At 48.2% G+C, this 22,468-nt stretch overlaps 1 protein-coding gene across 11 annotated transcripts in view; it reads left to right on the forward strand.

The window, feature by feature from the left end:
- The window catches only part of LOC119950570 (transcription elongation regulator 1-like protein), a 924,053-nt gene that overhangs the window by 607,359 nt on the left and 294,226 nt on the right, over positions 1–22,468 (forward strand). For all 11 annotated transcript variants that reach the window (XM_038773098.1, XM_038773095.1, XM_038773090.1 and 8 more), the window contains one exon: positions 16,756–16,910. In XM_038773098.1, coding sequence (XP_038629026.1) covers positions 16,756–16,910 — 155 coding nt within the window. The remainder of the gene's footprint in view (positions 1–16,755; positions 16,911–22,468) is intronic.

Below are 22,468 nucleotides of genomic sequence, written 5' to 3' on the forward strand. Positions count from 1 at the left end.
GGGGTGAATGATGCAACCGGGGAGGGGGGGGGGGTGCCGTCTCAGGTCGGGGGTTGTGGGTGGGGATCCAGTGGGTGCCAGGTCCCGGAGGGAGACTGTGTCGCCCGTCGGGGTGTGCCACATAGTCGTACTGCGGGTTTGCATGGAGAAGGTTGACTTTCTCAACCAAGGGATTCGATTTATGGCTCCGCACATGCTTCCGCAGGAGGACGGGTCCAGGAACTGTCAGCCATGTTGGGAGCGAGACCCGGGAGGTGGACTTCGTGGGGAAGGTAAAAACACGTTCTTGAGGGGTCTCATTAGTGGCGGTGCACAGGAGCAACCGGATGGAGTCGAGTGTGTCGGGGATGACCTCCTGCCAGCGGGAGACCGGGAGATTTCTAGACTGAAGGGCCAGCAGGACGGCCTTCCAGACCTGCCCGTTTCCCCGGGAGTTGTAGCTGCTCGTCCTGCTCGAGGCGATGCCCTTGCTGAGCAGGAACTGACTCTGCTCATCGCTCATGAAGGAGGATCCCCAATCGCTGTGGATGTAGGTGGGGAAACCGAACAGAGTGAAGATGCTGTGCTCGGCTTTGATGACCGTGGCTGAAGTCATGTCGGGGCATGGGATGGCGTAAGGGAACCGGGAGTACTCATCAATTACATTGAGGAAGTACACATTGCAGTCGGTTGAGGGGAGGTGCCCTTTGAAGTCCATGCTGAGGCGCTCAAAGGAGCGGGAGGCCTTCACAAGGTGTGCTCTATCGGGCCGGTAGAAGTGCGGCTTGCACTCTGCGCAGACTTGGCAGTCTCTGGTTACGGCCCTGGACTTCTCAATGGAGTAGGACAGGTTGTGGGCCTTGACAAAATGAAAGAACCGGGTGACCCCCGGGTGGCAGAGGTCATAGTGGAGAGCCCGGAGTCGGTCCGCTTGTGCGCTGGCACATGTACCGCGGGAAACGGCATCAGGGGGCTCATTGAGCTTCCCCGGATGATACAAGATCTCATAGTTATAGGTGGAGAGCTCGATCCTCCACCTCAAGATCTTGTCAGTTTTGATCTTGCCCTGCTGCGTATTGTTAAACATGAAGGCAACCGACCGTTGGTCAGTGAGGAGAGTGAATCTCCTGCCTGCCAGGTAATGCCTCCAATGTCGCACAGCTTCCACAATGGCTTGGGCCTCCTTTTCAACAGAGGAGTGCCGAATTTCGGAGGCGTGGAGGGTGCGGGAAAAGAAAGCCACAGGTCTGCCCGCCTGGTTGAGGGTGGCGGCCAGACGTACGTCTGATGCATCGCACTCCACCTGAAAGGGGAAGGTCTCGTCGACTGCGTGCATCGTGGCCTTGGCGATGTCCGCCTAGATGTGGTTGAAGGCCTGGCGGGCTGTCAGCCATCAGGGGAAAAACTGTGGACGTGAGGGTGAGCCTTGTCCGCATAATTAGGGACCCACTGGGCGTAATACGAGAAAAACCCCAGGCATCATTTAGGGCCTGGGGCAGTGGGGGAGGGGGAGTTCCAGGAGCGGGTGGCAGTGGCCCCCCGGCAATTCTCTGGTCCCCGATGGGCCGAGCGGCCGCCCGTTTTCGTCTAGCCCCGCCACGTGAATTACACAAGGTCTGTACCGGCGGGACCTGGCTCTGAGGGCGGCCTACGGAGTCCTCGGGGGGGCTGCCCGGAGGGGGGGGGGGGGGGGGGTTGACCCATGGTGGCCTGGCCCGTGATCGGAGGCCACCGATCTGTGGGCGGCCTGTGCCATGGGGGCACTCTTTCCCTCCGCGCCGGCCTGTGTAAAGCTCCGCCATGGCCGGCGCGGAGAAGAAAACCCCTGCACATGCACAGGAATCATGCCAGTGGGCCGGGCATGTGCCAACTTGCGCCAGCAGGCGGAGGCCCTTTGGCGCCGGTTGGCGCAGCGCTAATCACTCCAGCACCAGCCTAGCCCCCGAAGGTGCGGAGGATACCACACCTTCCGGGAGGCCCAGCGCCGGAGTGGTTCATGCCACTCTTTGGCGCCGGTACTGCCCACCCGCCGGATACCGGAGAATCCCGGCCCAGAGATGTCTTATTGGGTCATAATTTTCAATCAAAATAATGGTACAGAAATCTGTACCTGCAAAGGGTACAGCAGCCTCAGGAGAATGACGGATGCTTGGTTAACTCAAAATACTGAAGTTGCTGCCTGAGATGCGCTGTTCCACTCTCAGCTTTATGAAAACGTAATCTTGTTGTTTATTTAATCTTTGACATGCAATGCCCAGCATTAAGTCACAGCATATCTTCTGTCGATATGAACTAACCTCATCCCTGAAAGTTGAGTTGTTAATTACAGTCTGAGTGCTCTTTTAACAACATAATAAATGTTAATTACTGACACTCAACCTCTCTGGTACTGAATATTCTTTAAAGATCTTAATTTTTGGAGATTGTAAAAACATATGAAAGCAATTTTCAAATTACTTTTCCGCACTGTCTTGTTTCTATCTCTTAATTCAATCTCTCTTGCTCACTCTGCACCCCTTTTTGTGCATGATTTGGTATTGAATTCACCCACTCTAATTTAAACCTCCTCCTTAGTGTTTGCGTGTTTAATTATATAATTCTTCGCTGATTGGTTAAGGAGATACATAGTTGATTGCCCTCACTCAGATCCAGAAGCCCAGTTTACCTCACTGTGCTATTATCAGCTCTTACTTTCAGCAATTTGCCGCACATACATTTTTAAAATGAAAACATGCCCACTCTCCTGTTGCACGGGCTCCAACTTTCATGTACAGTGAAGGTCTGTATTTAAGTGAAACCTGTTGTGCTTGGTCTTGCTGAATTTTTATTTTGTTCCTTAATGAACCTGTAGCGGTAGCTTAACATGTATAGTCTTTCAGAGAGTTAACTGCATTTTATTCAGGGAGACCAGGAACTTGCATGACAATCAGTAAATGAACTCACCTCATCAGCAAAAGATTTCATTATTCACCATGCAACCGACTATTCCAAATCATTTTGCTTAGAAAGTCCCATTGTGATTCAAAGAGAGTGTGGACTTGCTCTTGGAAGCAGAGATTTTCTCTATGCATTAAAAAGTAGTACCTTGATGTACCTAATCAAAACAGATTGCTTTGCTCATGGATTCTCTGCCATTCTCTGACATGAACCACAATATTCGGAATTGTTCATTAGATGAAATTGCACCTGAAATGCAATTTAAGGGTAAGCCTCTGTATTTACGCTGCTTAACAGGAGCTTTTCCCATCAACAACACAATCACAAATCAAGGGGAGGGCGGGACTGCAGCTGATTTTTCAACCATTTAAATGAACAGTCGGAAAATCGTGCACAGCATGTCCAGATCTCTCGTGCACATCCAATGGCAAAGCCCCCTTAGATTTCAAAATGTAAGTTACCAACTGAATCTGTCTGTCTCTGTTGGCATCCCATAGCCACAGCAGCTGCACCCTCACTGAGGCAAAACAAAGCACCCGACTCTTGGAGGGGAGCAAATTCAAAACATCATCAGTGACAGTCTTGTGTCCAGGTAAACAATGTTGACAGAGGAAATATGGAGAGTAAATTCAGCCAGGTTCCAGTGAATACATGTGTCCATTTAACTGGAGTATTCTCTGTGCATGTAGATACATCCTGCAAATTGACTATGTAAGCCTTTTGTTAATTTTTCAAATGAAATAGTACTTCCTGGACCTTTGTGAGATTTCCAGCCTTAGAACTAAATACCCTCTCAAATCTGACACTAATTAGATTTGACCAGTTTTAACACTGTGTATTTAAGCCAGTAAGTTCAGGAACAGCCAGTGGAATCAGCAAATGCTATGGAAGAAGCAAAGCCATAAAATCTATTTGACAGATTAACTCTGTCCAAAATGGAATTTTTAAATCCCTCACAATTTTAATTTTTACCAAGTTTATTTTCTGTAACCCATTGTCCAATTTAAGCCACTTAACACCCCTGCTTCATAAGTAAGCAGCAACTTTTTGCATTTGCCCTGAAGGCTTGGTGGTTGATAGATTAATAAAAAAACAAATGTCTAAAGTCTTTAATTACCACACTGAGCATGAAAGAGGAATAGAAATGTTGGCAATGTATGATCATTATTGACATGACAGCAGAGATTGAAGGGCATGCAGTCGTGAACATATAGCAGTGTCCTCTTAAAAGCTATTCAAAATTTTCTTCTTCTAAATAGTGAAATGATGGTGTGTAATACAGAAGTCATTCCTGTTACTGAAGAGCATCCTAATGAATTTGTCAATTCAAAACTGTCTGGCAATCATAACAGATTTACTTAATGTATGCAGTAAATGATTAAAAATGTGAATCATGCCAATATATTGTGATATTTTTGATTTTAAATTGTTTAATATGTCATAGCTGTGAAAGACCTTGCATTTACCAGCTCAAACTTTACATGTAAAGGTCCATAGGCTTTTGGCGAATAAACCTATATTTTATGTTGGTATAATAGTCCCTTAAAAAACTTGGGGCTGGATTCACCGCCCCGCTGCGCCACATTCCAGGTGCATCCCGCCGCCGAGATGCTCCATTACGCCGGCCAGTCACTGGGGTTTCCCATTGTGGGGCAGCCCCATGCCGTCGGGAAACCCCTGGGCTGCTGGCAAAATGGAGCATCCCGCCAGCGGAGAATTCAACCCGAGATTTCTTTGAAGGGTGATCTATTGTGAACAGCCTTGGATATAAGCAATAGAAAATAGGTCATCCAGAAGTTTTTTGTAGGAATGTGTAGGTTCCTGAGTGAAGTTCTGCGTTCAAACAGGTTTAGGGTTTAGTTTTAACTTATAACAAGCTGGATTCAAGAAGCATCTTTTTTTCCAAGCAGGATTCAGTTGAAATTCTGACTAAAAGAGTTTAAAACTCTTATTAGCTGAAGGATTGTACTAACAGTGAGTTGGTCCTCTGGAATAGCTAAACTAAGAAGTCAGAGCTTTAGATGCAAGACTCAAGAGTTAAAGAACAGGAGAAACAGAAGAATTCTGATCAGTGGTAGCTAACCTTAAGATGCGAGCAACACCTGTGTTGAAATGGGAGTCTCAACCAAAGGATGGGTGAAAGAAATTTCAAGGAACAACCTTGATGGAAAGAAACAAAAAGTTCAAGAAATCTCAACCTTTACAGCACAAAATGATTACTCTTCCAATTTCTGTTAATAATCTGACTTGAGTTATTGGGTGTAAGTCAAATGTGTGTCGAAGTATGTGGAGTTAAGGAGTTCAGTTTAGAGTATAAATAACTGTTAATTTTACTTTTAACATCTTTAACATAACTGCCTATTTATGTTAGTGTAGTTATTAGTACTCATGTTCTTTGATTTTTGTGTCGTAAAATTATTTGTTTTAAACCGTGAATCTTGTGGCTTCATTCTTTTGGTGAATACCTGCATTTCGGATTTAAAAATAATAAAAATATTACTGAGCGCTACCGAGATAAAAACATACACTGTCAATAACTTATTTTTTAGATCTACTGGAAAAGCAAACTATGTTTCAGACTTCTTTATGTATCAGTTCACTCCAACCTCACCCTCACCCTATGCTTTGACTCCAATTTAATTCACAATGCTATTTAGATATTGATTTCATCTTCATGCTATCAGCAACGATTTTCAGATTTGTGTGCTAAATTCTTGTTAGGCTCAATGTCGCTGGTCACTCCCCTCAGTTGACCTTAGGCTTCTTATAATCCATAGACAATGCTATTTTACTGCCCATCATCTAGTTGAACAATAATATGGCACAGGCGTCATAACGAAACCTTAGCCCCATATATTAGCGACTGAAATAGATCACACGAGCCGTCCTTTGAATTTTCTCTTTATGATAAATGAACTGGAGGCAAGAGACAATCTCAAACCAATAAGACGACTTACTTTATGTAAAATACAAAAATGAACGGAATAAAATTCTCACAGTGAGAATGGTCTTTTGTATGCTCATTGGCTCATAAGAAACAATAAAGAAAGAACTACTAAGTATTTGGATTGGATCCATTATCCCGATCTGGGCCTCTATTATTAAAGTTGGTGTTGGCTTTTAAAAACAAAACATTTTCTGAACCTTTAGAAACATAAACATTTTCTTTATGTATTTATTCATACACCTAACACAGAGAGGAAATCTTCCCAATCAAGATTTGTCCCATTAAACTTTAGGTTGGTTGAATCTATTATCTCAAATTAATTCAAAAATAAAAAATAAAAGAAGGCAGCACAGTGAAATGTGATTAAGTGACATTTATTCAGCATTTTTCTTATAACCTATAGCTTAGTACAGCACAAAGGATCTTTACAGATGGCAGGTTATTTTTCTTCATTTTCTTCCTGCGCCTAGAGATACACGAGGCAGATAAAGCACGAGCTTGCATCTGCTTCTCTAGCTTGTCTTTCCTGGAACATGCTTGTTAGCCCATCACCAGAGACTTACAGCTTGAGGAGTGCAACTCCATATCAAGCAAAGCTGACCAGGAAACACTCCTGCTCTTACTACCTGTCACTGGTATATTGAAATGGGTTACAGGTTGATAATCAACCTGGTTAGCCACATTATGAGCGCACCTTCCATGGCCATCAAGTCCTGGAGTGGAACTTGAACTTGGAGCGTTTAGCTCAGGGGCAGGGATGCTATCCATTGCTGCATGTGGTATGTTAGCTGGCTCATTAAGATAATCAAGGATATTCATCCTGCTGAAAAGATAATAGACTTAATCATGTGGAAGTTATCATTCCATATCATTGCTGATTGTGAAAGGCATTGCAATTATGTAAGTTCTATTTGGAGGTGGTATTTACTGTAGCTCGTTGACAAGTGAACCTTTCAAGGTGTTTTTGAGGAGTATCTAGTTATAAGCAGAGGACTTTCATTGAATGTAGAGCGTTTAATGTGAATGATTTTATATGAACTAGAAATATTTGACCTGAAGCCATAAGGAGGTTACATAAATGTTAATCCCATTATTTCTGAAGGAACATAAAATTGAACACAAGGTAAAGCCAGTGGCCAATTCAATACTGCTAATTTCACATTGTCCTCTCATTAATTCTGCCTTTTCTAATTTTGCACCAAAGATTTGAAAGTTTATATTTAGAACTGGACTATTAGACAATTTGTGTGTTTTATGGGTCAAGAGACTTATATCTTAATGTGCTGTTGCTAAATTCTGAGTCTATAGAGTTTTACAGCACAGAAACATAAAGGTTGATGTCAGTGTTTATGGTCTACGTGAGCCTCGTCCCAACTTGCTGACCGACAAATACTTTCATTCCTTTCTTTCTCTCTGATGTACTTAACTTGCTTCCCCTGAAATGAATCTGTGCTCTGCACATCAACCATTCCATGTGGTAGTGAGGTCCACTTACCATAATAATAATATTCATTGTCACAATTAGGCTTACATTAACACTGCAATGAAGTTACTGTGAAAAGCCCCGAGTCGCCACATTCCGGCGCCTGTTCAGATACACAGAGGGAGAATTCAGAATGTCCAAATTACCTAACAGCACGTCTTTTGGGAGGAAACCGGAGCACCCGGGTGAATCCCACGCAAACGTGGGGAGAAAGTGCAGACTCCACACAGACAGTGACCCAAGCCGGGAATCGAACCTGGGACCCTGGAGCTGTGAAGCAACAATGCTACCCACTGTGCTACCGTGTTACCCCTATAGATTTATAGAATAGATTTATGTTCGAGACCCACCTCAGGACTTGATGCCCAAGGAAGGTGCGTTCGTAATGCAGTCAAACAGTTGAATGTGTCAACCTGCAAATCCTTTCAAACACGGGAATGGCTGGTGGTAAGAGTGGGAGAGACCACTTGATGTGGAGTGGTGGCCCTCAACCTATAAGCCTCTGGCGAGATACAGCTGACCTGTTGCAGGAATTACTAGCTATGGAAACATACAAAATCCTGCCACTAGGTTCAAGAAGAGAATTGGAATTGGAAATAAATTTATTGTGGCCGAGTTCCATTTTGGTAGCTTCACTTCCCAGCTAACTTCCAGCGCTGCTGTTAATTTGAAACAGTGCACTCCTATTTGAACATCGATATCTTTCTTGGACAATTCCTCTGTTTAGGGTCCCAACAGATCATTCTGACCAGGCTCGTCCATGATTTTATCACCGTGTTTGTCCAGAATACCGTTGCGCGTTCTCACTGATGTAATGAGATTCTGGCTTTATCTCTGCAACAAGCCTTTACAGAATTCCATCTGAAGTGTTGTAGTTTTAAGTAAAGCAGTAACTGAAGATGACAGGACATGTTGAGAGAGCAGTTAATACGGTGTATAATACCTCAGGCTTTATTAACAGGGACATTGAGTATAAGAGTAAGAAGGTCATGTTGAACTTGTATAAGACATTAATTATGCTTCATGTGGAGTACTGCATCCAGTTCTGGGCACCATACTTGAGAAGGATATGAAGGCATTAGAGAGAGGACAGGGGAGATTCAAAAGAATGATTTCAGGGATATAGACATAGAATTTACTGTGTAGAAAGAGGCCATTCGGCCCATCGAGTCTGCTGGCCCATGGAAACGTCACCCTCCCTAAGCCCACACCTCCACCCTATCCCCAGTAACCCCATCAAACCTTTTTTTGGACACTAAGGGCAATTTAGTATAGCCAATCCACCTAGCTTGCACATCGTTGGACTGTGAGAGGAAACCGGAGCACCCGGAGGAAACCCGGACAAGGGGAGAACGTGCAGACTCCGCACAGACAGTGACCCAAGCTGGGAATCGAACTTGGGACCCTGGAGCTGTGAAGCAACTGTGCTATCTACTGTGCTACCATGCTGCCCTATAGTGTGTGTATACCACAGTATTGTAGTACTGTAGCTGATGAGGGTAAATTGAAGAGGTTGGGACTGTAGGGCTGAGAGGAGACTTGATAGAAGTATTCAAGATCCTGAGGAATATGGACAGGGTAAATAGTAAGAAACTGGCAGGACTCGAGAGAGCATCAAGAACTAAAGGCACAGATCCAAAATAATCGGAGAAAAGGAGTAAAAGTGAGGTGAGGAAATTTTTTTTCACCCAGACAGTGGTTGGACTCTGGATCAAACTTCCTGAGAGGGTGGTGGAGGTCGATTTAATCAAGGTATTCAGAAGGGAAAAGAAAGAATGTGCAAGGTTACGAGGATAAAACAGGGAAGTGGGACTAGGTGGAATGGTCTTTCAGAGAGCCTGTGCAGACTTGATGGGCCGAATGGCCTCCTTCTGCGCTGGAAAGATTCTATGATTATGTGATCACTTATGAATCTTTGGTAAGAACAGGCCCAGTCTTAGGGACTATGGATGTAATTATGTTTGAAATGGAACAGCAGGGTAAGGAATGAGTTACATGATTACATTTTGCTTGATTTGCACATTATAGGATACCTTGAATAATTTAACCTCTATATCACAAGCATTGATGTAAAAGGTCATATTTCTGTGAATTATAATGGAACATCAGGATATATTATCTGATCATGACAAATTCCTACTGTTCCTCTGTAAGTAGTGTACAGATATATTCAGATTTGTTCTGAATTAAGATTGACTAGTGATTTATTTGAGTTGTTTTGCAAGTTTGTCTTGTGAAAAACACTCCAGGCAGATCAACGTAGTCAATTTAAATTGAAAATTCCAAAATAGGACAGGCTAGTAGCAGTTTCAATTTAGTTATGGTGAACATTAAGACCACCAGGATATTGGTGAAACAGTCGATATTCACCATGATCACTCCTCATAAACTGACAACTTCTGGAGTCCGCACAATTGAAAGATGTTAATCCAGTAGTTGCTGTCAGCAAATGTTTGCTTGTGGTGTGCTGGTGAGCCCCCCAGCAACTCAACAAGCCTCCTTTGAGAGCAAATTCCAAACCTACGACTTGACCAGCTGGGAAAACAAAGGCAGCAGATGCATGGCGGCCGATTGTAAAAAGCCTGGAACTCCCTTCACAACAGCTCCACGGGTGCACCTATGCCTCATGGTGCACAAACACCTTCTCAAATGCAGTTAGCGACGGACAATGGATATTGGCCTCATCAGCAATGCTCAAATCCAATGAACGATTAAAAAAGATTATAATCATGTCGTGATCACTAAACTGCTGAAAATTTACTCTTTTTATGATATTAGTCTTTCTATAAAGATCCTTGAAATAGCTATACCATGTGACTGAGAGGTAACAAAACACAATTGGGCAGACATTTGGTTCCAACGCCAAAATCACGGCGGATGCCGATTTGACGCTAAATTGTGATTTTCCCTCACCTCAACAGTGGTGTCAATAGGGTCCAGTACGCAGTAAACACCATTTGCATGTCATTAGCGGGCCTGACCCAGTATTCTCAGCGGCCTCTACGATTTTCCGCCTCCGTTGGGCTGAGTTCACCATGGCGCGATGGATTTGCAAAATGGTGAAACCGACTGTGGTGTTCTTTGTGTTGCCAAATTCAGGATGGTTGGCATCATGTTCACAAAGACCACAAAATAGCTTTAACTTGAACAAATCTATAACTTTATTAACACTACTAAATACAAAGATAAATTTCTCTGCAGAGAATCACCCACAATGGTTTTTCTTCTTGCTCTTACACCATTTCCACAGATATCCTCCAGTATATCCCTGGCCTCCTTCTATTTCTCATCTGCTTACAGCTTTTCACCTGCATCACCCAAAAACATAGGGCGCAATTCTCCGCAACCGTGGAAAATCGCGAAGTTGGCCGTGAAAACGGCCGACTTTTGCAACGGCCCGACACGGCCCATTTCCCGAGGTATTCAAGTCTGGGAAATGGGCTAGGATCGGGGCCGCGTCAATCACGTGCGCGATGACGCCGGAACACGGTGACGCTACGAACACGCCCACGTGACGCCGCCCGACGCTGTAAAAGGGCGCGGGCGAGCACAGAAACTAGGCCAGGATGTCGGAGCTCAGGAGAGCAGCTCCGCGATTCGTTGAGGCTGACGTGGAGATGCTGCTCGAATTAATCGAGCAGAGGAGGGGCATCATCTGCCCACGTAGAGGGCATCGCCACCCTGCCAGCGCGGTGCGCCAGGCCTGGCGTGAGGTGGCTGCTGCCGTTAGTGCTGTGGGGCAGACCCCTCGCTCTGCAGACCAATGTCGGAAGAAGATGCATAACCTCACCAGGGCTGCCAGGGTAAGTTCCAAGAGGATGCCCCCGGGTGACAACCATCCCTCCCCCCTTAACTTAATCACCCACCTCCCCTCCCCCCCCCCCCCTCCCCCAGCACCGGGGGTGGAGGGGGATTGGGGCAGAGTGAGTTGAGGGTGGTTCACAAAGTAGTCACAGACCCAGTGCTCTGGTCCCTGTGGAGAGATGCAATGGTCTTATTACAACTTGACCCCCAAACTGTGCCAGTATCTGAACGGACTGCTGATACCTGCCGTATTGTAATGATATACCTATGCCCCCTCCCCCAACAGGACAAGACCGCTCACAACACCCGTGAGCGGAACAAGACTGGAGGGGGTTCGCCCATCCTGCGCCCCCTCACCACGTTTGAGCAGAGGGCACTGGACCTTGTTGGGGGATCTGCCACCCGGGAGATCGCGCAATGCGAGGTTGGTGGAGCTGCAACAAGTGAGACAACCCTGCATGACAACCAACCCCCCCCTCCCCATCCTCTGTCCCTTCACACCCTGCCCACTGGAACACCTCGCCCATCCTCTGTCCCTTCACACACCCTGCCCACTGGAACACCTCGCCCATCCTCTGTCCCTTCACACACCCTGCCCACTGGGACTGTCCAGCGCCCGGCCGAGCGAATCTAAATAACCCGTTTCATTCTCTTCCCTAGGACGTGATGCCGAACGAACAGGGCCGTCTGCCTCCAGGCGGACACAGGCATCTGCCCCCACCGCACCCAGGGCCGCACGACAGAGGGTGCCCGATCAGCGGGGAGTCCCATCCTCCCCAACCGAATCTGTGGAGCAGGACGCCCAGAGGGCGGCGAGAGAGCAAGAGAGAGAAATGGCCCGCCAACGCCCTGCGGCCTCTCAGCGGGCCGATGACATCGAGGAGGCGTCAACCCAAGACGACCTCGAGCTTGCGGCACAGCTATCTCCCACACCATCCACCATCCCAGAGACACTCACCCCGGCTGGGCTATTTAGTGATGAGGCTCCTGGGTCACAGTCTGGGTCGCACATCACAGCCGAGCAGGTACAGCAGGTGGAGGTCGGAGCAGCCGAGGGCCCGGACTGGCGGAGTCTTCCCCACTCCCCCCTCAGTCTCCCCCATTCCCCCCACCATCTCCCCCATTCCCCCCACCATCTCCTCCACTACCCCCCTCTGTCTCCCCCACTCCCCCCTCAGTCTCCCCACTCCCCCTCAGTCTCCCCCACTCCCCCCTCAGTCTCCCCCACTCCCCCCTCAGTCTCCCCCACCCCCCCCCCTCCGTCTCCCCCACTCCCCCCTCAGTCTCCCCCACTCCCCCCTCAGTCTCCCCCACTCCCCCCTCCGTCTCCCCCACTCCCCCCTCCGTCTCCCCCACTCCCCCCTCCGTCTCCCCCACTCCCCCCTCCATCTCCCCCACTCCCCTCTCAGTCTCCCCCACTCCCCCCTCAGTCTCCCCCACTCCCCCTCCATCTCCCCCACTCCCCCCTCAGTCTCCCCCACTCCCCCCTCCGCCTTCCCCACCCCCCCCCTCCGTCTCCCCACTCCCCCCTCAGTCTCTCCCACTCCCCCCTCCGTCTCCCCCACTCCCCCCACAGTCTCCCCCACTCCCCCCCTCCGTCTCCCCCACCCCCTCAGTCTCCCCCACTCCCCCCTCAGTCTCTCCCCCACTCCCCCCCTCCGTCTCCCCCACTCCCCCCTCCGTCTCCCCCACTCCCCCCCCCATCTCCCCCACTCCCCTCTCAGTCTCCCCCACTCCCCCCTCAGTCTCCCCCACTCCCCCCTCCGTCTCCCCCACTCCCCCCTCAGTCTCCCCCACTCCCCCCTCCATCTCCCCCACTCCCCCCCTCAGTCTCCCCCACTCCCCCCTCAGTCTCCCCCACTCCCCCCCTCCGTCTCCCCCACTCCCCCCCTCCGTCTCCCCCACTCCCCCCACAGTCTCCCCCACTCCCCCCTCCGTCTCCCCCACCCCCCTCAGTCTCCCCCACTCCCCCCTCAGTCTCCCCCACTCCCCCCCTCAGTCTCCCCCACTCCCACCCGCTCTGGACCCCCTCCCGTTCTCGGGGATGCCTTCCCCGTTATGGCCAGACTCCAGCAGTGCGCTGAGCGGTGCGCTGAGCGGTGCGCTCACCTACTCGAAGCTCTCGTCGGCCAGCACGACTGGTTGACGAACTTGAAAAGCAGGTGTGTTGGCCGGCGTGAAAACAGTGCGTGATGACGTCGGGACTTCGGCCCATCCGGGCCGGAGAATAGCGGGGGGCCAATAAGTAGCGATTCTGGTTGTGTCGGGGGCGCGTTCGAGGCCTTTGCCGGGAATCCTGACGTGTAGTTTGTGCGGGGTTCGGAGAATAGCGGGAGGGCGTCGGACCTGCGTCGCCGTGAAAATTTGCGCGGCCCGCTATTCTCCGAACTGGCGTGAGTGCGGAGAATCGCGCCCTTAGTCATCTTCCGCGTGTATTCTGACAACAGTTGACTGCTATCTCACCATCATTTCCCTCAATCCCTCCATTTTGTCAGATTGCTTGCCCAACCTCCAGTGTTGCATGAGCAGGAATTTCCTCCAACCAACTACTGAGAAGACTGAAACCATTGTCTTTGATTTCAACACGAACTCTGTTCCCTAGCTCCTGGCTCTATTCTGCTCCTTGGCAACTGCCTTCGGCTGAATCAGACTGTTTGCAACCTTGATAGCATATTTAATTCAAGATGAGATTCCAATCACCAAGACTGCCTATTTCCACCCCCACGGCATTGCAAGATACCGCACTTGGCTCAGCTTGTCTTTTTTTTTAAATTTAGAGTACCCAATTCATTTTTCTAATTAAGCGGCAATTTAGCGTGGCCAATCCGCCTACCCTGCACATCTTAGGGTTGTGGGGGCGAAACCCATGCAAACATGGGGAGAATGTGCAAACTCCACAGACAGTGACCCAGAGCCGCGATCAAATCTGGGACTTTGCCTCCGTGAGGCAGCAGTGCTAACCACTGCACCACTGTGCTGCCCTTTGGCTCAGCTTTTCTAATGTTGAAACACTCATCCATGCTTTTGTTGCCTCTAGATTTAACTATTTCACCTTACTCCTGGGTGACCTCCCACATTCTACCCTCCGTAAACTTGACAATATCCAAAATGCCGCTGCCCACACCAAGTACTATTCACTCGTCACTTCTGTGCTCGCTGAATTACATTGGCCCCCAGTTAAACAATGCTTCAAATTTAAAATGCTCCTCTTTATTTTCAAGTCACTACATGGTCTTGCCCCTACCTATATCAAGTCAACAATGTCTTCCTATCTGAGGAACCTGGGGCGGGATTCTCCCGCACTTGGTGCGATGGCCCGTCACCGGCGCCAAGAACGGCGCAAACCACTTCGGCGTCGGGCCACCCGGAAGTTGCGGAATCCTCCGCACTTCCGGGGGCTAGGCCAGCGTTGGAAGGGATGGCGCCGTGCCAACCGGCGGCGAAGGGCCGGCGTGGTCCTTGCAGCCAGTTAGATGTGTCCCACAATCTGAGTCCCAATCACTTTCTATTCATCATTTACATCTGCTTTTTACAATAGCAGTGTTTGGTTCTATTTATAATTCCTTAGACACTGAAGCAGACTCTGTCCACATGCAACATGACTGGGACTATATTCAGACATGGGCTGATAAGTGGCAAGTAACTTGAGTATCACACAAAAGCCAGGTGATGGCCTTCTACAATAAGACAGAACCTAGCCACGATCCCTTGACATTCAAAGGCATTACAATCGCAGAATCCTCCATCATCAACATCCATCATATCTTTGGTGGGGGTCGCCAATGACTAGAAACTTAATTGTCTAACCATATAACCATATGGGGCAGCATGGTGGCACAATGGTTAGCACTATGGCTTCACAGCACTAGGAAAGCAGGACAGAGATTAGATATTCTGTGGTGTGGAACTCCACAATGTTTTTCCAGCATCACAAGGCACAAATCAGCATTGTAATGGAATATTCTCTACTTGCCTGAATGAGTACAGCTCCAATAATAATAAAAAACTAAACTCCAGACAAGATATAACAGCCCACTTGATTGGCACCCCAGCATACACCTTGAAAAATTATCCCTCCACCAGCTGACTGTGGTCACAGTGTGTATCATCTGCAAGGGGCACTGCAGCAATTTTCTTTGATCACCTCCAAGGTCCCCTCTATATCACACAGCATCCAGGCTTGGAAATATGTGACTGGGTCAAAATCATGAAACTCCCAACCTATCAACACTGTGGGAGTACCTTCACTATACATACTACTACAGTTCAAGAAGGTGATTCACCGACACTTTCTCAAGGGAAATTAGGGCTGGACAATAATAGCTCTCTTGCCCAGCAATGCCCAAGTACTATGAACAAAAAAAATAAATTCACAAATTGTGGCAACTGGTAGAGTCTAGGTTTTAGTGCACTTTATGTATGAGCAATCTATATTAAATATTGCAACACTGTCAGAACAAATAAAAGCATAATTGTTTTGAGACATATTGTGAATAAGATTAAGTTTTATTTTATTAAGTACAAATTTTCTTTGGATCATTAAATTGTGCTGTTTTGTGATTCAATCCCATACTATTCTGTAAACAAGGCCAGAATAATTGTTTTAATTTGCTGTGACTTCCACTGATGCAATATAAAAGAGATTTTAAAAATGCAATGCAACGTGGCAGTTTTAGTAAAACTCACTACTCGCTATCTCTGAGGGCCCGCAAATGACCCCTAGACTGCACAGCGCAACTTCAAAGAGAGCTGTTCAAAGGCCATCTGCATTTAATAACCCAGCTGGCCAGAAAGTGATAGATTACCTGCTCGGGCAGAGGCCCCACATCCTTCCTTTCAATCCCTAAGGTTTGAGATATATAAATCTTTGGAATCAAAACGATTGATACACGTCTTTTGTGAAAGATAGTCGAGAGCAGTGGGAGTCATGTGATATGGGCCTTTGCCTTGTGGAACAAGTGACATTGCTCTGCTGAACTGTATAGTACAGTCTGCTCTTTACTATCTGACTAGCAGCCTCACACAAAAGGGCTGTTCTGAGGTTGAACACCTGGCCCCTAACTACACTACTTCTGTTGGAAGTCATACCATTACCAACAAGACTGGTTCACCTATGTGTGCCTATCTCACTGTGTGAAGTCTACACCATCGGAAAAGTGAATTCTACAGCATTGGTTTTCAGCCCACTATTCCCCATGAAGGACTCTGGAACTCATGTGAACCAACATTTTGTTTCCCTGTGGTCTCTACTGTACAACCTTTTTTCTATCCTTCACTGTGGAGGTGATGTTTTGGTTCTCCTTTTGTTATTTGAATGTATGCAATAAAACAACCCTTTTTTGAGTTCATTCTATCTTGAGTTTACTGTGGGATTATTAACAGACAATTGGATCACACAAAACGTGAGGGTTTGGGAAATATGCCACTGTTTATAAAGAGAGAAACAAAGGAAGACATATTTCTGTTTATGATTGGGTAGTGAGAGGAGAAAATAGTGTCATTTAAATTAACCCCCCCCCCCCCCCTCCCCTCCACCTTCCTGTGATTATCACCTCTTTGACAATATTTCTGTATGATTTATTGATGTAATTTCTTGTATGCACAGGTGTGTTGTCTGGACTGGAGATGACCGTGTTTTCTTCTTCAACCCCTCAATACAACTGTCAGTATGGGAAAAACCAGTGGAACTTGAAGGTCGAGGTGACATTAACAAAATTATTCAAGACCCCCCTCATAAACGCAAAATCGAATTGGCAACTTGTAAGTATCAGCAGCACACACGCTTAATATTATGTATGTTATTTGGAGAAGTTCAGTGAACTGTAGACATTTTTTCTACCAAAACGAATTCATTTACGGCCCAAAATGAGTACAAATGAAGAACACTGAAAGCTCCATGAGCCTCAAAAGATAAAATCTGTGTTCCACCTAATATTGGCTTTGAGTCTCGCTGTCATCAAGCCAACAAGCTACAGGCAGCTAATGGGAGTCCCCACAGAGCTCATCAGGGAAAGAACCTGGAAGATCTGTGTTATTGGCAGCAACCCCCAACTGAATCCTTAAAGAGAACAGAGAGATGGGGAAATTGGGAGCGTTGAGGATCGGGTAGGGTAGTGGTGGCGATTCAGAGAGATCATGATCAGTGAGTGGAGTCAAGCTCACAAACAGAGGTGAGCAAGCGGTGGCCAGTTCCTCCCAGCTCGACATTCATATTAAAATTTTAACTAACTTACCTTTTTGGTGTTTGTTGGCATTGCTTTCTGTAAGGACTTTCTTTTAAACTTCATGTGGACCTGGGTCTAAATTTTCAATCCCAGGTCAGAAGCGCAGAGTCAGAACAGGTCCAGCCATGTTTTCAATCCTCATTATCTACTCTGGACTTCATGATGCACATTGTTTTTAAATATATACGAATAATCCCATTGATAAAAGCCCATTCACTACATTTACATTCCTTCATACACATGTTCCCTTATGAAAATGAACACTTCTCCATGTGCTTTATCCCTTATGAAAACAAGTAATTAATTCAAATTTGATCCCTTATATTAATAAGCATTCGCATTCACAGTCCCATTTCAAAGAGTTGATAACCACTTGGAGCTGTCAATCAAACTGAACCGAGAGTTACTGCATTGTGATAATGAATGATTGTGATATCTGTCATACAGCACTGACGCAATAATGATAGCTCTCAGGCTTTTGTCAACAGACAGTGAAATAGGAAAAACAATTAACATTGCAGGCAATTTTTTTCTCACATATTTAAAGGACAGTTTCCTTTGATTGCTCTGTTGATAGTTCTTTTTCACAGGTCTGTTGGTAGCTGTCTTGAAAGTTCCATTGAACTTGACAGTTCCTGTGAGTTTGTGTACTTTTTATGCGCATTCATGTTCACTTTTAGCAATCCGAAAGGATACATTAGCTCTCCCAAAGGACATACAGCTCCCGAAAAGGTGTCCTCGGACCATTTACAATAGGGTACCCTACCTCTCCAAACGGATACCCTACCTATTCAAACAACTGCTTCACCCTGCTCCAAATGGGTCTAATTTGCAAACATAGGGCTGGATTCTCCAATATTGGGACTATATCCCCACGCTGGCATCAAAACTGTTGAGATTTATGCCAGAAAAACTTGGATCAAAGGGACACAAATTCAAAGCCCTGCAGGGGGCTAGCAGTGACCCGGAGTATATCTAGGACTTTTTCTGCAGATACTGGCCTCCACATTTCGGGTCAGAGGCTGTGCATGTGCACGGCAGCAGCCTCCAGCGGTTGCACCTTGCTCCATGGCGGACTTGGACGGCAGAGCTTGACCCACAAAAGAGACCCCCCGATCAGCCATGCGCCCGACAATCAAACGATTCCGGCGCAAGGGTGAGGAGAATCCATTCCACAAACACTCCTGGGCTGCCTGGAAGGCCTCCCCCGACCTCCGATCCACCCGCCCCCGACCAAGGCGGCTGCGAACTGAGTCTGCAGCCGCTACGCGAGTTTCCCGACCGGCTGGAGCACATTGGGACTTCAGCCGGTAGGGGGCTGAGTAGCTGAACGGGCCCGTGGCACTGGCCCCAGGTAAGTCCCAGGCGACGTGCTTTTCGAGGCCTGCAGAATCGGTGAACCACGCCCGTCCCAATTTCTTGAGGAAACATACATGGATTTTCTGCCCCCACGCCAGCCGCGATTCCGGCGCAAGGGTGAGGAGAATCCATTCCACAAGGTTTCCGCTCCTGGGAAGCAAAAAGCAGATATGACTGGAAGCAGCTGCTGTTTTATATTTGTAGCTGCCACTGTGAAACGTAGATGTGCAATTTGGAACCCACCTCCCATTGCTCCCCTTGCCCTGCAAAAATGGTGGGGCCATGTTTTGGACGGGACTTCTCAATTTTGGTCTTGAAATAATAATCTTTATTGTCTCAAGTAGGCTTACATTAATATTGCAATGAAGTTACTGTGAAAAGCCCCTAGTCACCACATTCCAGCTCCTGTTTGGGTACACAGAGGGAGAATTCAGAATGTCCAATTCATCGAACAGCATTTCTTTTGGGACTTGTGGGAGGAAACCGGAGCACCGGGAGGAAACCCACGCAGACACAGGTGAAGTGTTGGCTAGAGTAGATTTGAGAGGTGAACAGGCACTTCCAACACTGATGAAGGTTCAACTCAATGTTATTAACTACTTCTAACTAACTAACACACAATGACTGTGGGTCCAAATGATGCTAACTTAAACTAGAGACCTAAGCCTTGTCCGAACCAGTTGATTCTCTCAGCACGCGGTGTGAGTCTGTGCTGGGCTGGATGAGTTTTTGTTACACTGAGAGGCAGCACCCAGAATGAGCGGGAACCGTGGTGCCCTCTGACTTTATAGTGTGTGTATTCTAACTGGTGATTGGCTGCGGTGTTTGTACATGTTGATTGGTCCCTGTGTGTGTCCATCAGTGTGTGCCTGCACCATGATATACTGGTGTGTATTATGACAACAGGGAGAACATGCAGACTCCGCACAGACAGTGACCCAAGCCAGGAATCGAATCTTTAACCCTGGCACTGTGAAGCAACAATGCTACCCACTTTGCTACTGTGCTGCCCTACTGCAGAGCTACTTCCACACCAATGCAGAGTGAAAGGCTCACTACACAGAGAGAGACAAAAACGGGGTGTGATTCATCATTTACCATTTTCCCTTACCTCACAGTTGCTGAACAAAACTGTCACTGAGCTTGAGAAGTTATTCTGCCTGACTTTTTGACTGAGCAATGATAGATTACCTGGCAGAACCTACAATAAAAAGGTGTTTTAATGCAGAATAACATGCACAAACATCAGCGTGATGAACGACTGTTGGGCTGTAAATTAAACAGAGTGTGTCCACATCCAAAACATGCAGTTAAGTTCAGGGTCAGGGTGGCTTATTCATTCAGATTTAGAGGTGTGCATCCAATAATTTATTTTGCTGATAAAATCTCTGCCAGAAAGGAGATTTATCTTGTTCAGGTAATATGGTTGTATTATTTAAGTGTTTTGTTTTAAGGCTGTTTTGAAGCAAGGCACTGACTACATGATTAAAAAAATATGCAACAAGATGTAATTTAGTCCATGAAGCCCAATGTGTCCAACAGACCGTATATAATTTGCAGTACTATTATCAAAACAGCATCAGATTCTCAGGAAGCTGCTACACTGACACTAATCTGTTGCTGTAAAAGATTGTGAATGCTCCCGCCAGGGCCGGCTCAAGGCACCGGCAACTCGGGCTGTCGCCCGGGGCGCTATGTGCTCGGGGGCGCCAGAGACTCGGGTCCCGCGCATGCGCAGTTGGGCCGGTGCCAACCAGCGCATGCGCGGTGGCCGCCCGCCCCCAGGGCGGCCCCCCGCGCTCGGTCCGCCCCCTCCCCGCTCGGTCCGCCCCCTCCCCGCTCGGTCCGCCCCCTCCCCGCTCGGTCCGCCCCCTCCCCGCTCGGTCCGCCCCCTCCCCGCTCGGTCCGCCCCCTCCCCGCTCGGCCCCGCCCCCCTCCTCGGCCCCGCCCCCCTCCTCGGCCCCGCCCCCCTCCTCGGCCCCCCCCCCCCCCCCCCGCCCCCCCCCCCCCGGCCCCGCCCCCCCCGGCCCGGCCCCGCCCCCCCCGGCCCCGCCCCCCCCCCCGGCCCCGCCCCCCCCAAGGGCGCCGAAGTTCAGCTTGCCCGGGGCGCCAGCAACCCTAGAGCCGGCGCTGGCTCCCGCCATGCCAGAACCCCCCCCCCCCCCTCCCCCCCCCACTCCAATGCCTTAGCACCCCCTCCTCCCCCTCCTTTTGAAAGAGAGGGTATTCCACAGGGCTTCAATTGCAGTGTGAATCCAGCACAGTGTCAAGCTGGGTGTAAAGGTGCCTGGGTGTTTGTAAACATATTCAGGGATTTTGTAATGAATAATCCCACCCATCTCCAAATCTAAGGCATTTTAAATTTAGTTGCTAGGCCTGTGTATGTAAACAGTCATTCTGCTGCTGGGAATCAACCAAAGAGCCTCAGTAATGCTGTTGAGCCATTTTCTAATCTACCAACTGTTCACTTAACGACCTCAAAGGTTAGATATTGTTTCTGTGCAATGTTCATAGCTTGAATGTATTTTGGATGTACTGGCTCAGATAGAAGTGTGGGGAAACCATTGTACCCAGAGCATGATGTATTAACACATGCGTGTAATGTCAAGCACTTAAAACCAGCTCCACTGGGTGGGACATTTATGTTTGTATGTCTGGCACTAGTCTCCTGAAGCAACTGTTCAACTCAGATCTCGGTCAAAGCAGGAGATACCCAAGGCGGCAAAATAAGTACTTTATGGATGTTGTCAAATCATCCCTAAAGAGATTGAACATCTGTCGAATCATATCGACCCAGGCTTGTAGCTGATTAAAATGGAGAAGGTTTATTCAGGAAGGAGCCAAACACAAACTTTGTAGGGTGCACACATGCGATCTTGAGGCATCAGAGAGAGCACAGAAACCTCCAAGTACCTGACCTGCCCAAACATTTGAGCGACACTTTTCCCACATATGGCCGAGTCTGCAGATCATGCATTGGACTATCAGCCATTGCAGAACCTATCAGACCATCCTCAATCCTGAGGCACTGCCCAAGAAGAAGAACGTCAAACACCTTGGACAGGATTCTCCGTCCCGTCGGCCCTGTTTTCCTGCGTGGCGCACTCACGCCAGCAGTGGGATACTCCATTCCTGCAGCCGGGAGGTCCCGCCGATGGAGAATCCCGTAGCTGGTCTTTTACATTAAAATATACCACCCTGTTGCAAAGTAATTATTGCACATCGCTTGTTTACAACTGCAAAACATATATATGAAGGCAGTTATTTTTTGTAATAATGCAGATGTAATGGGTGGGAATCTCCGACCCTGTACCTCACGTGACGCCGCTCTGATGCTGGTCCGCTGAGTCTCTGGTGACTGATTCTCCCCGCGCGATGGGCCGAGTGCCCGCCGAGTTAGGCTGAGTCCCACTGGTGCTGGTGCCATTCTCGTGTGGTCCTACCCGGTGGGACCTCGGCATTTATGTTGCGGCGGGGGGGGGAGGGGGGGGGGGGCTGGTGGGGGGGAAGGGGGGATCCGTCCCCGGGATGGCTTCCATGGTGGCCTGGCCCGCGATCGGCGGGTGGGCTTATCCCGTGGGCCCAGGTTCCTCCATGCCTGGTCCCAGGTCTCCAACATGTTGCATTGGGGCCGGCGCTGAGAAGGCAACCCACGCGCATGTGCAAACTCGCGCCGGCTATGGCGAGCATGCGTGGACTCGCGGTGCCCATTCTGATACCCGTATCGGCAGCTGG

This window comes from Scyliorhinus canicula, chromosome 16 (genome assembly GCF_902713615.1).
Source record: "Scyliorhinus canicula chromosome 16, sScyCan1.1, whole genome shotgun sequence".
In the NCBI taxonomy this organism is placed as follows: Eukaryota; Metazoa; Chordata; class Chondrichthyes; order Carcharhiniformes; family Scyliorhinidae; genus Scyliorhinus; species Scyliorhinus canicula.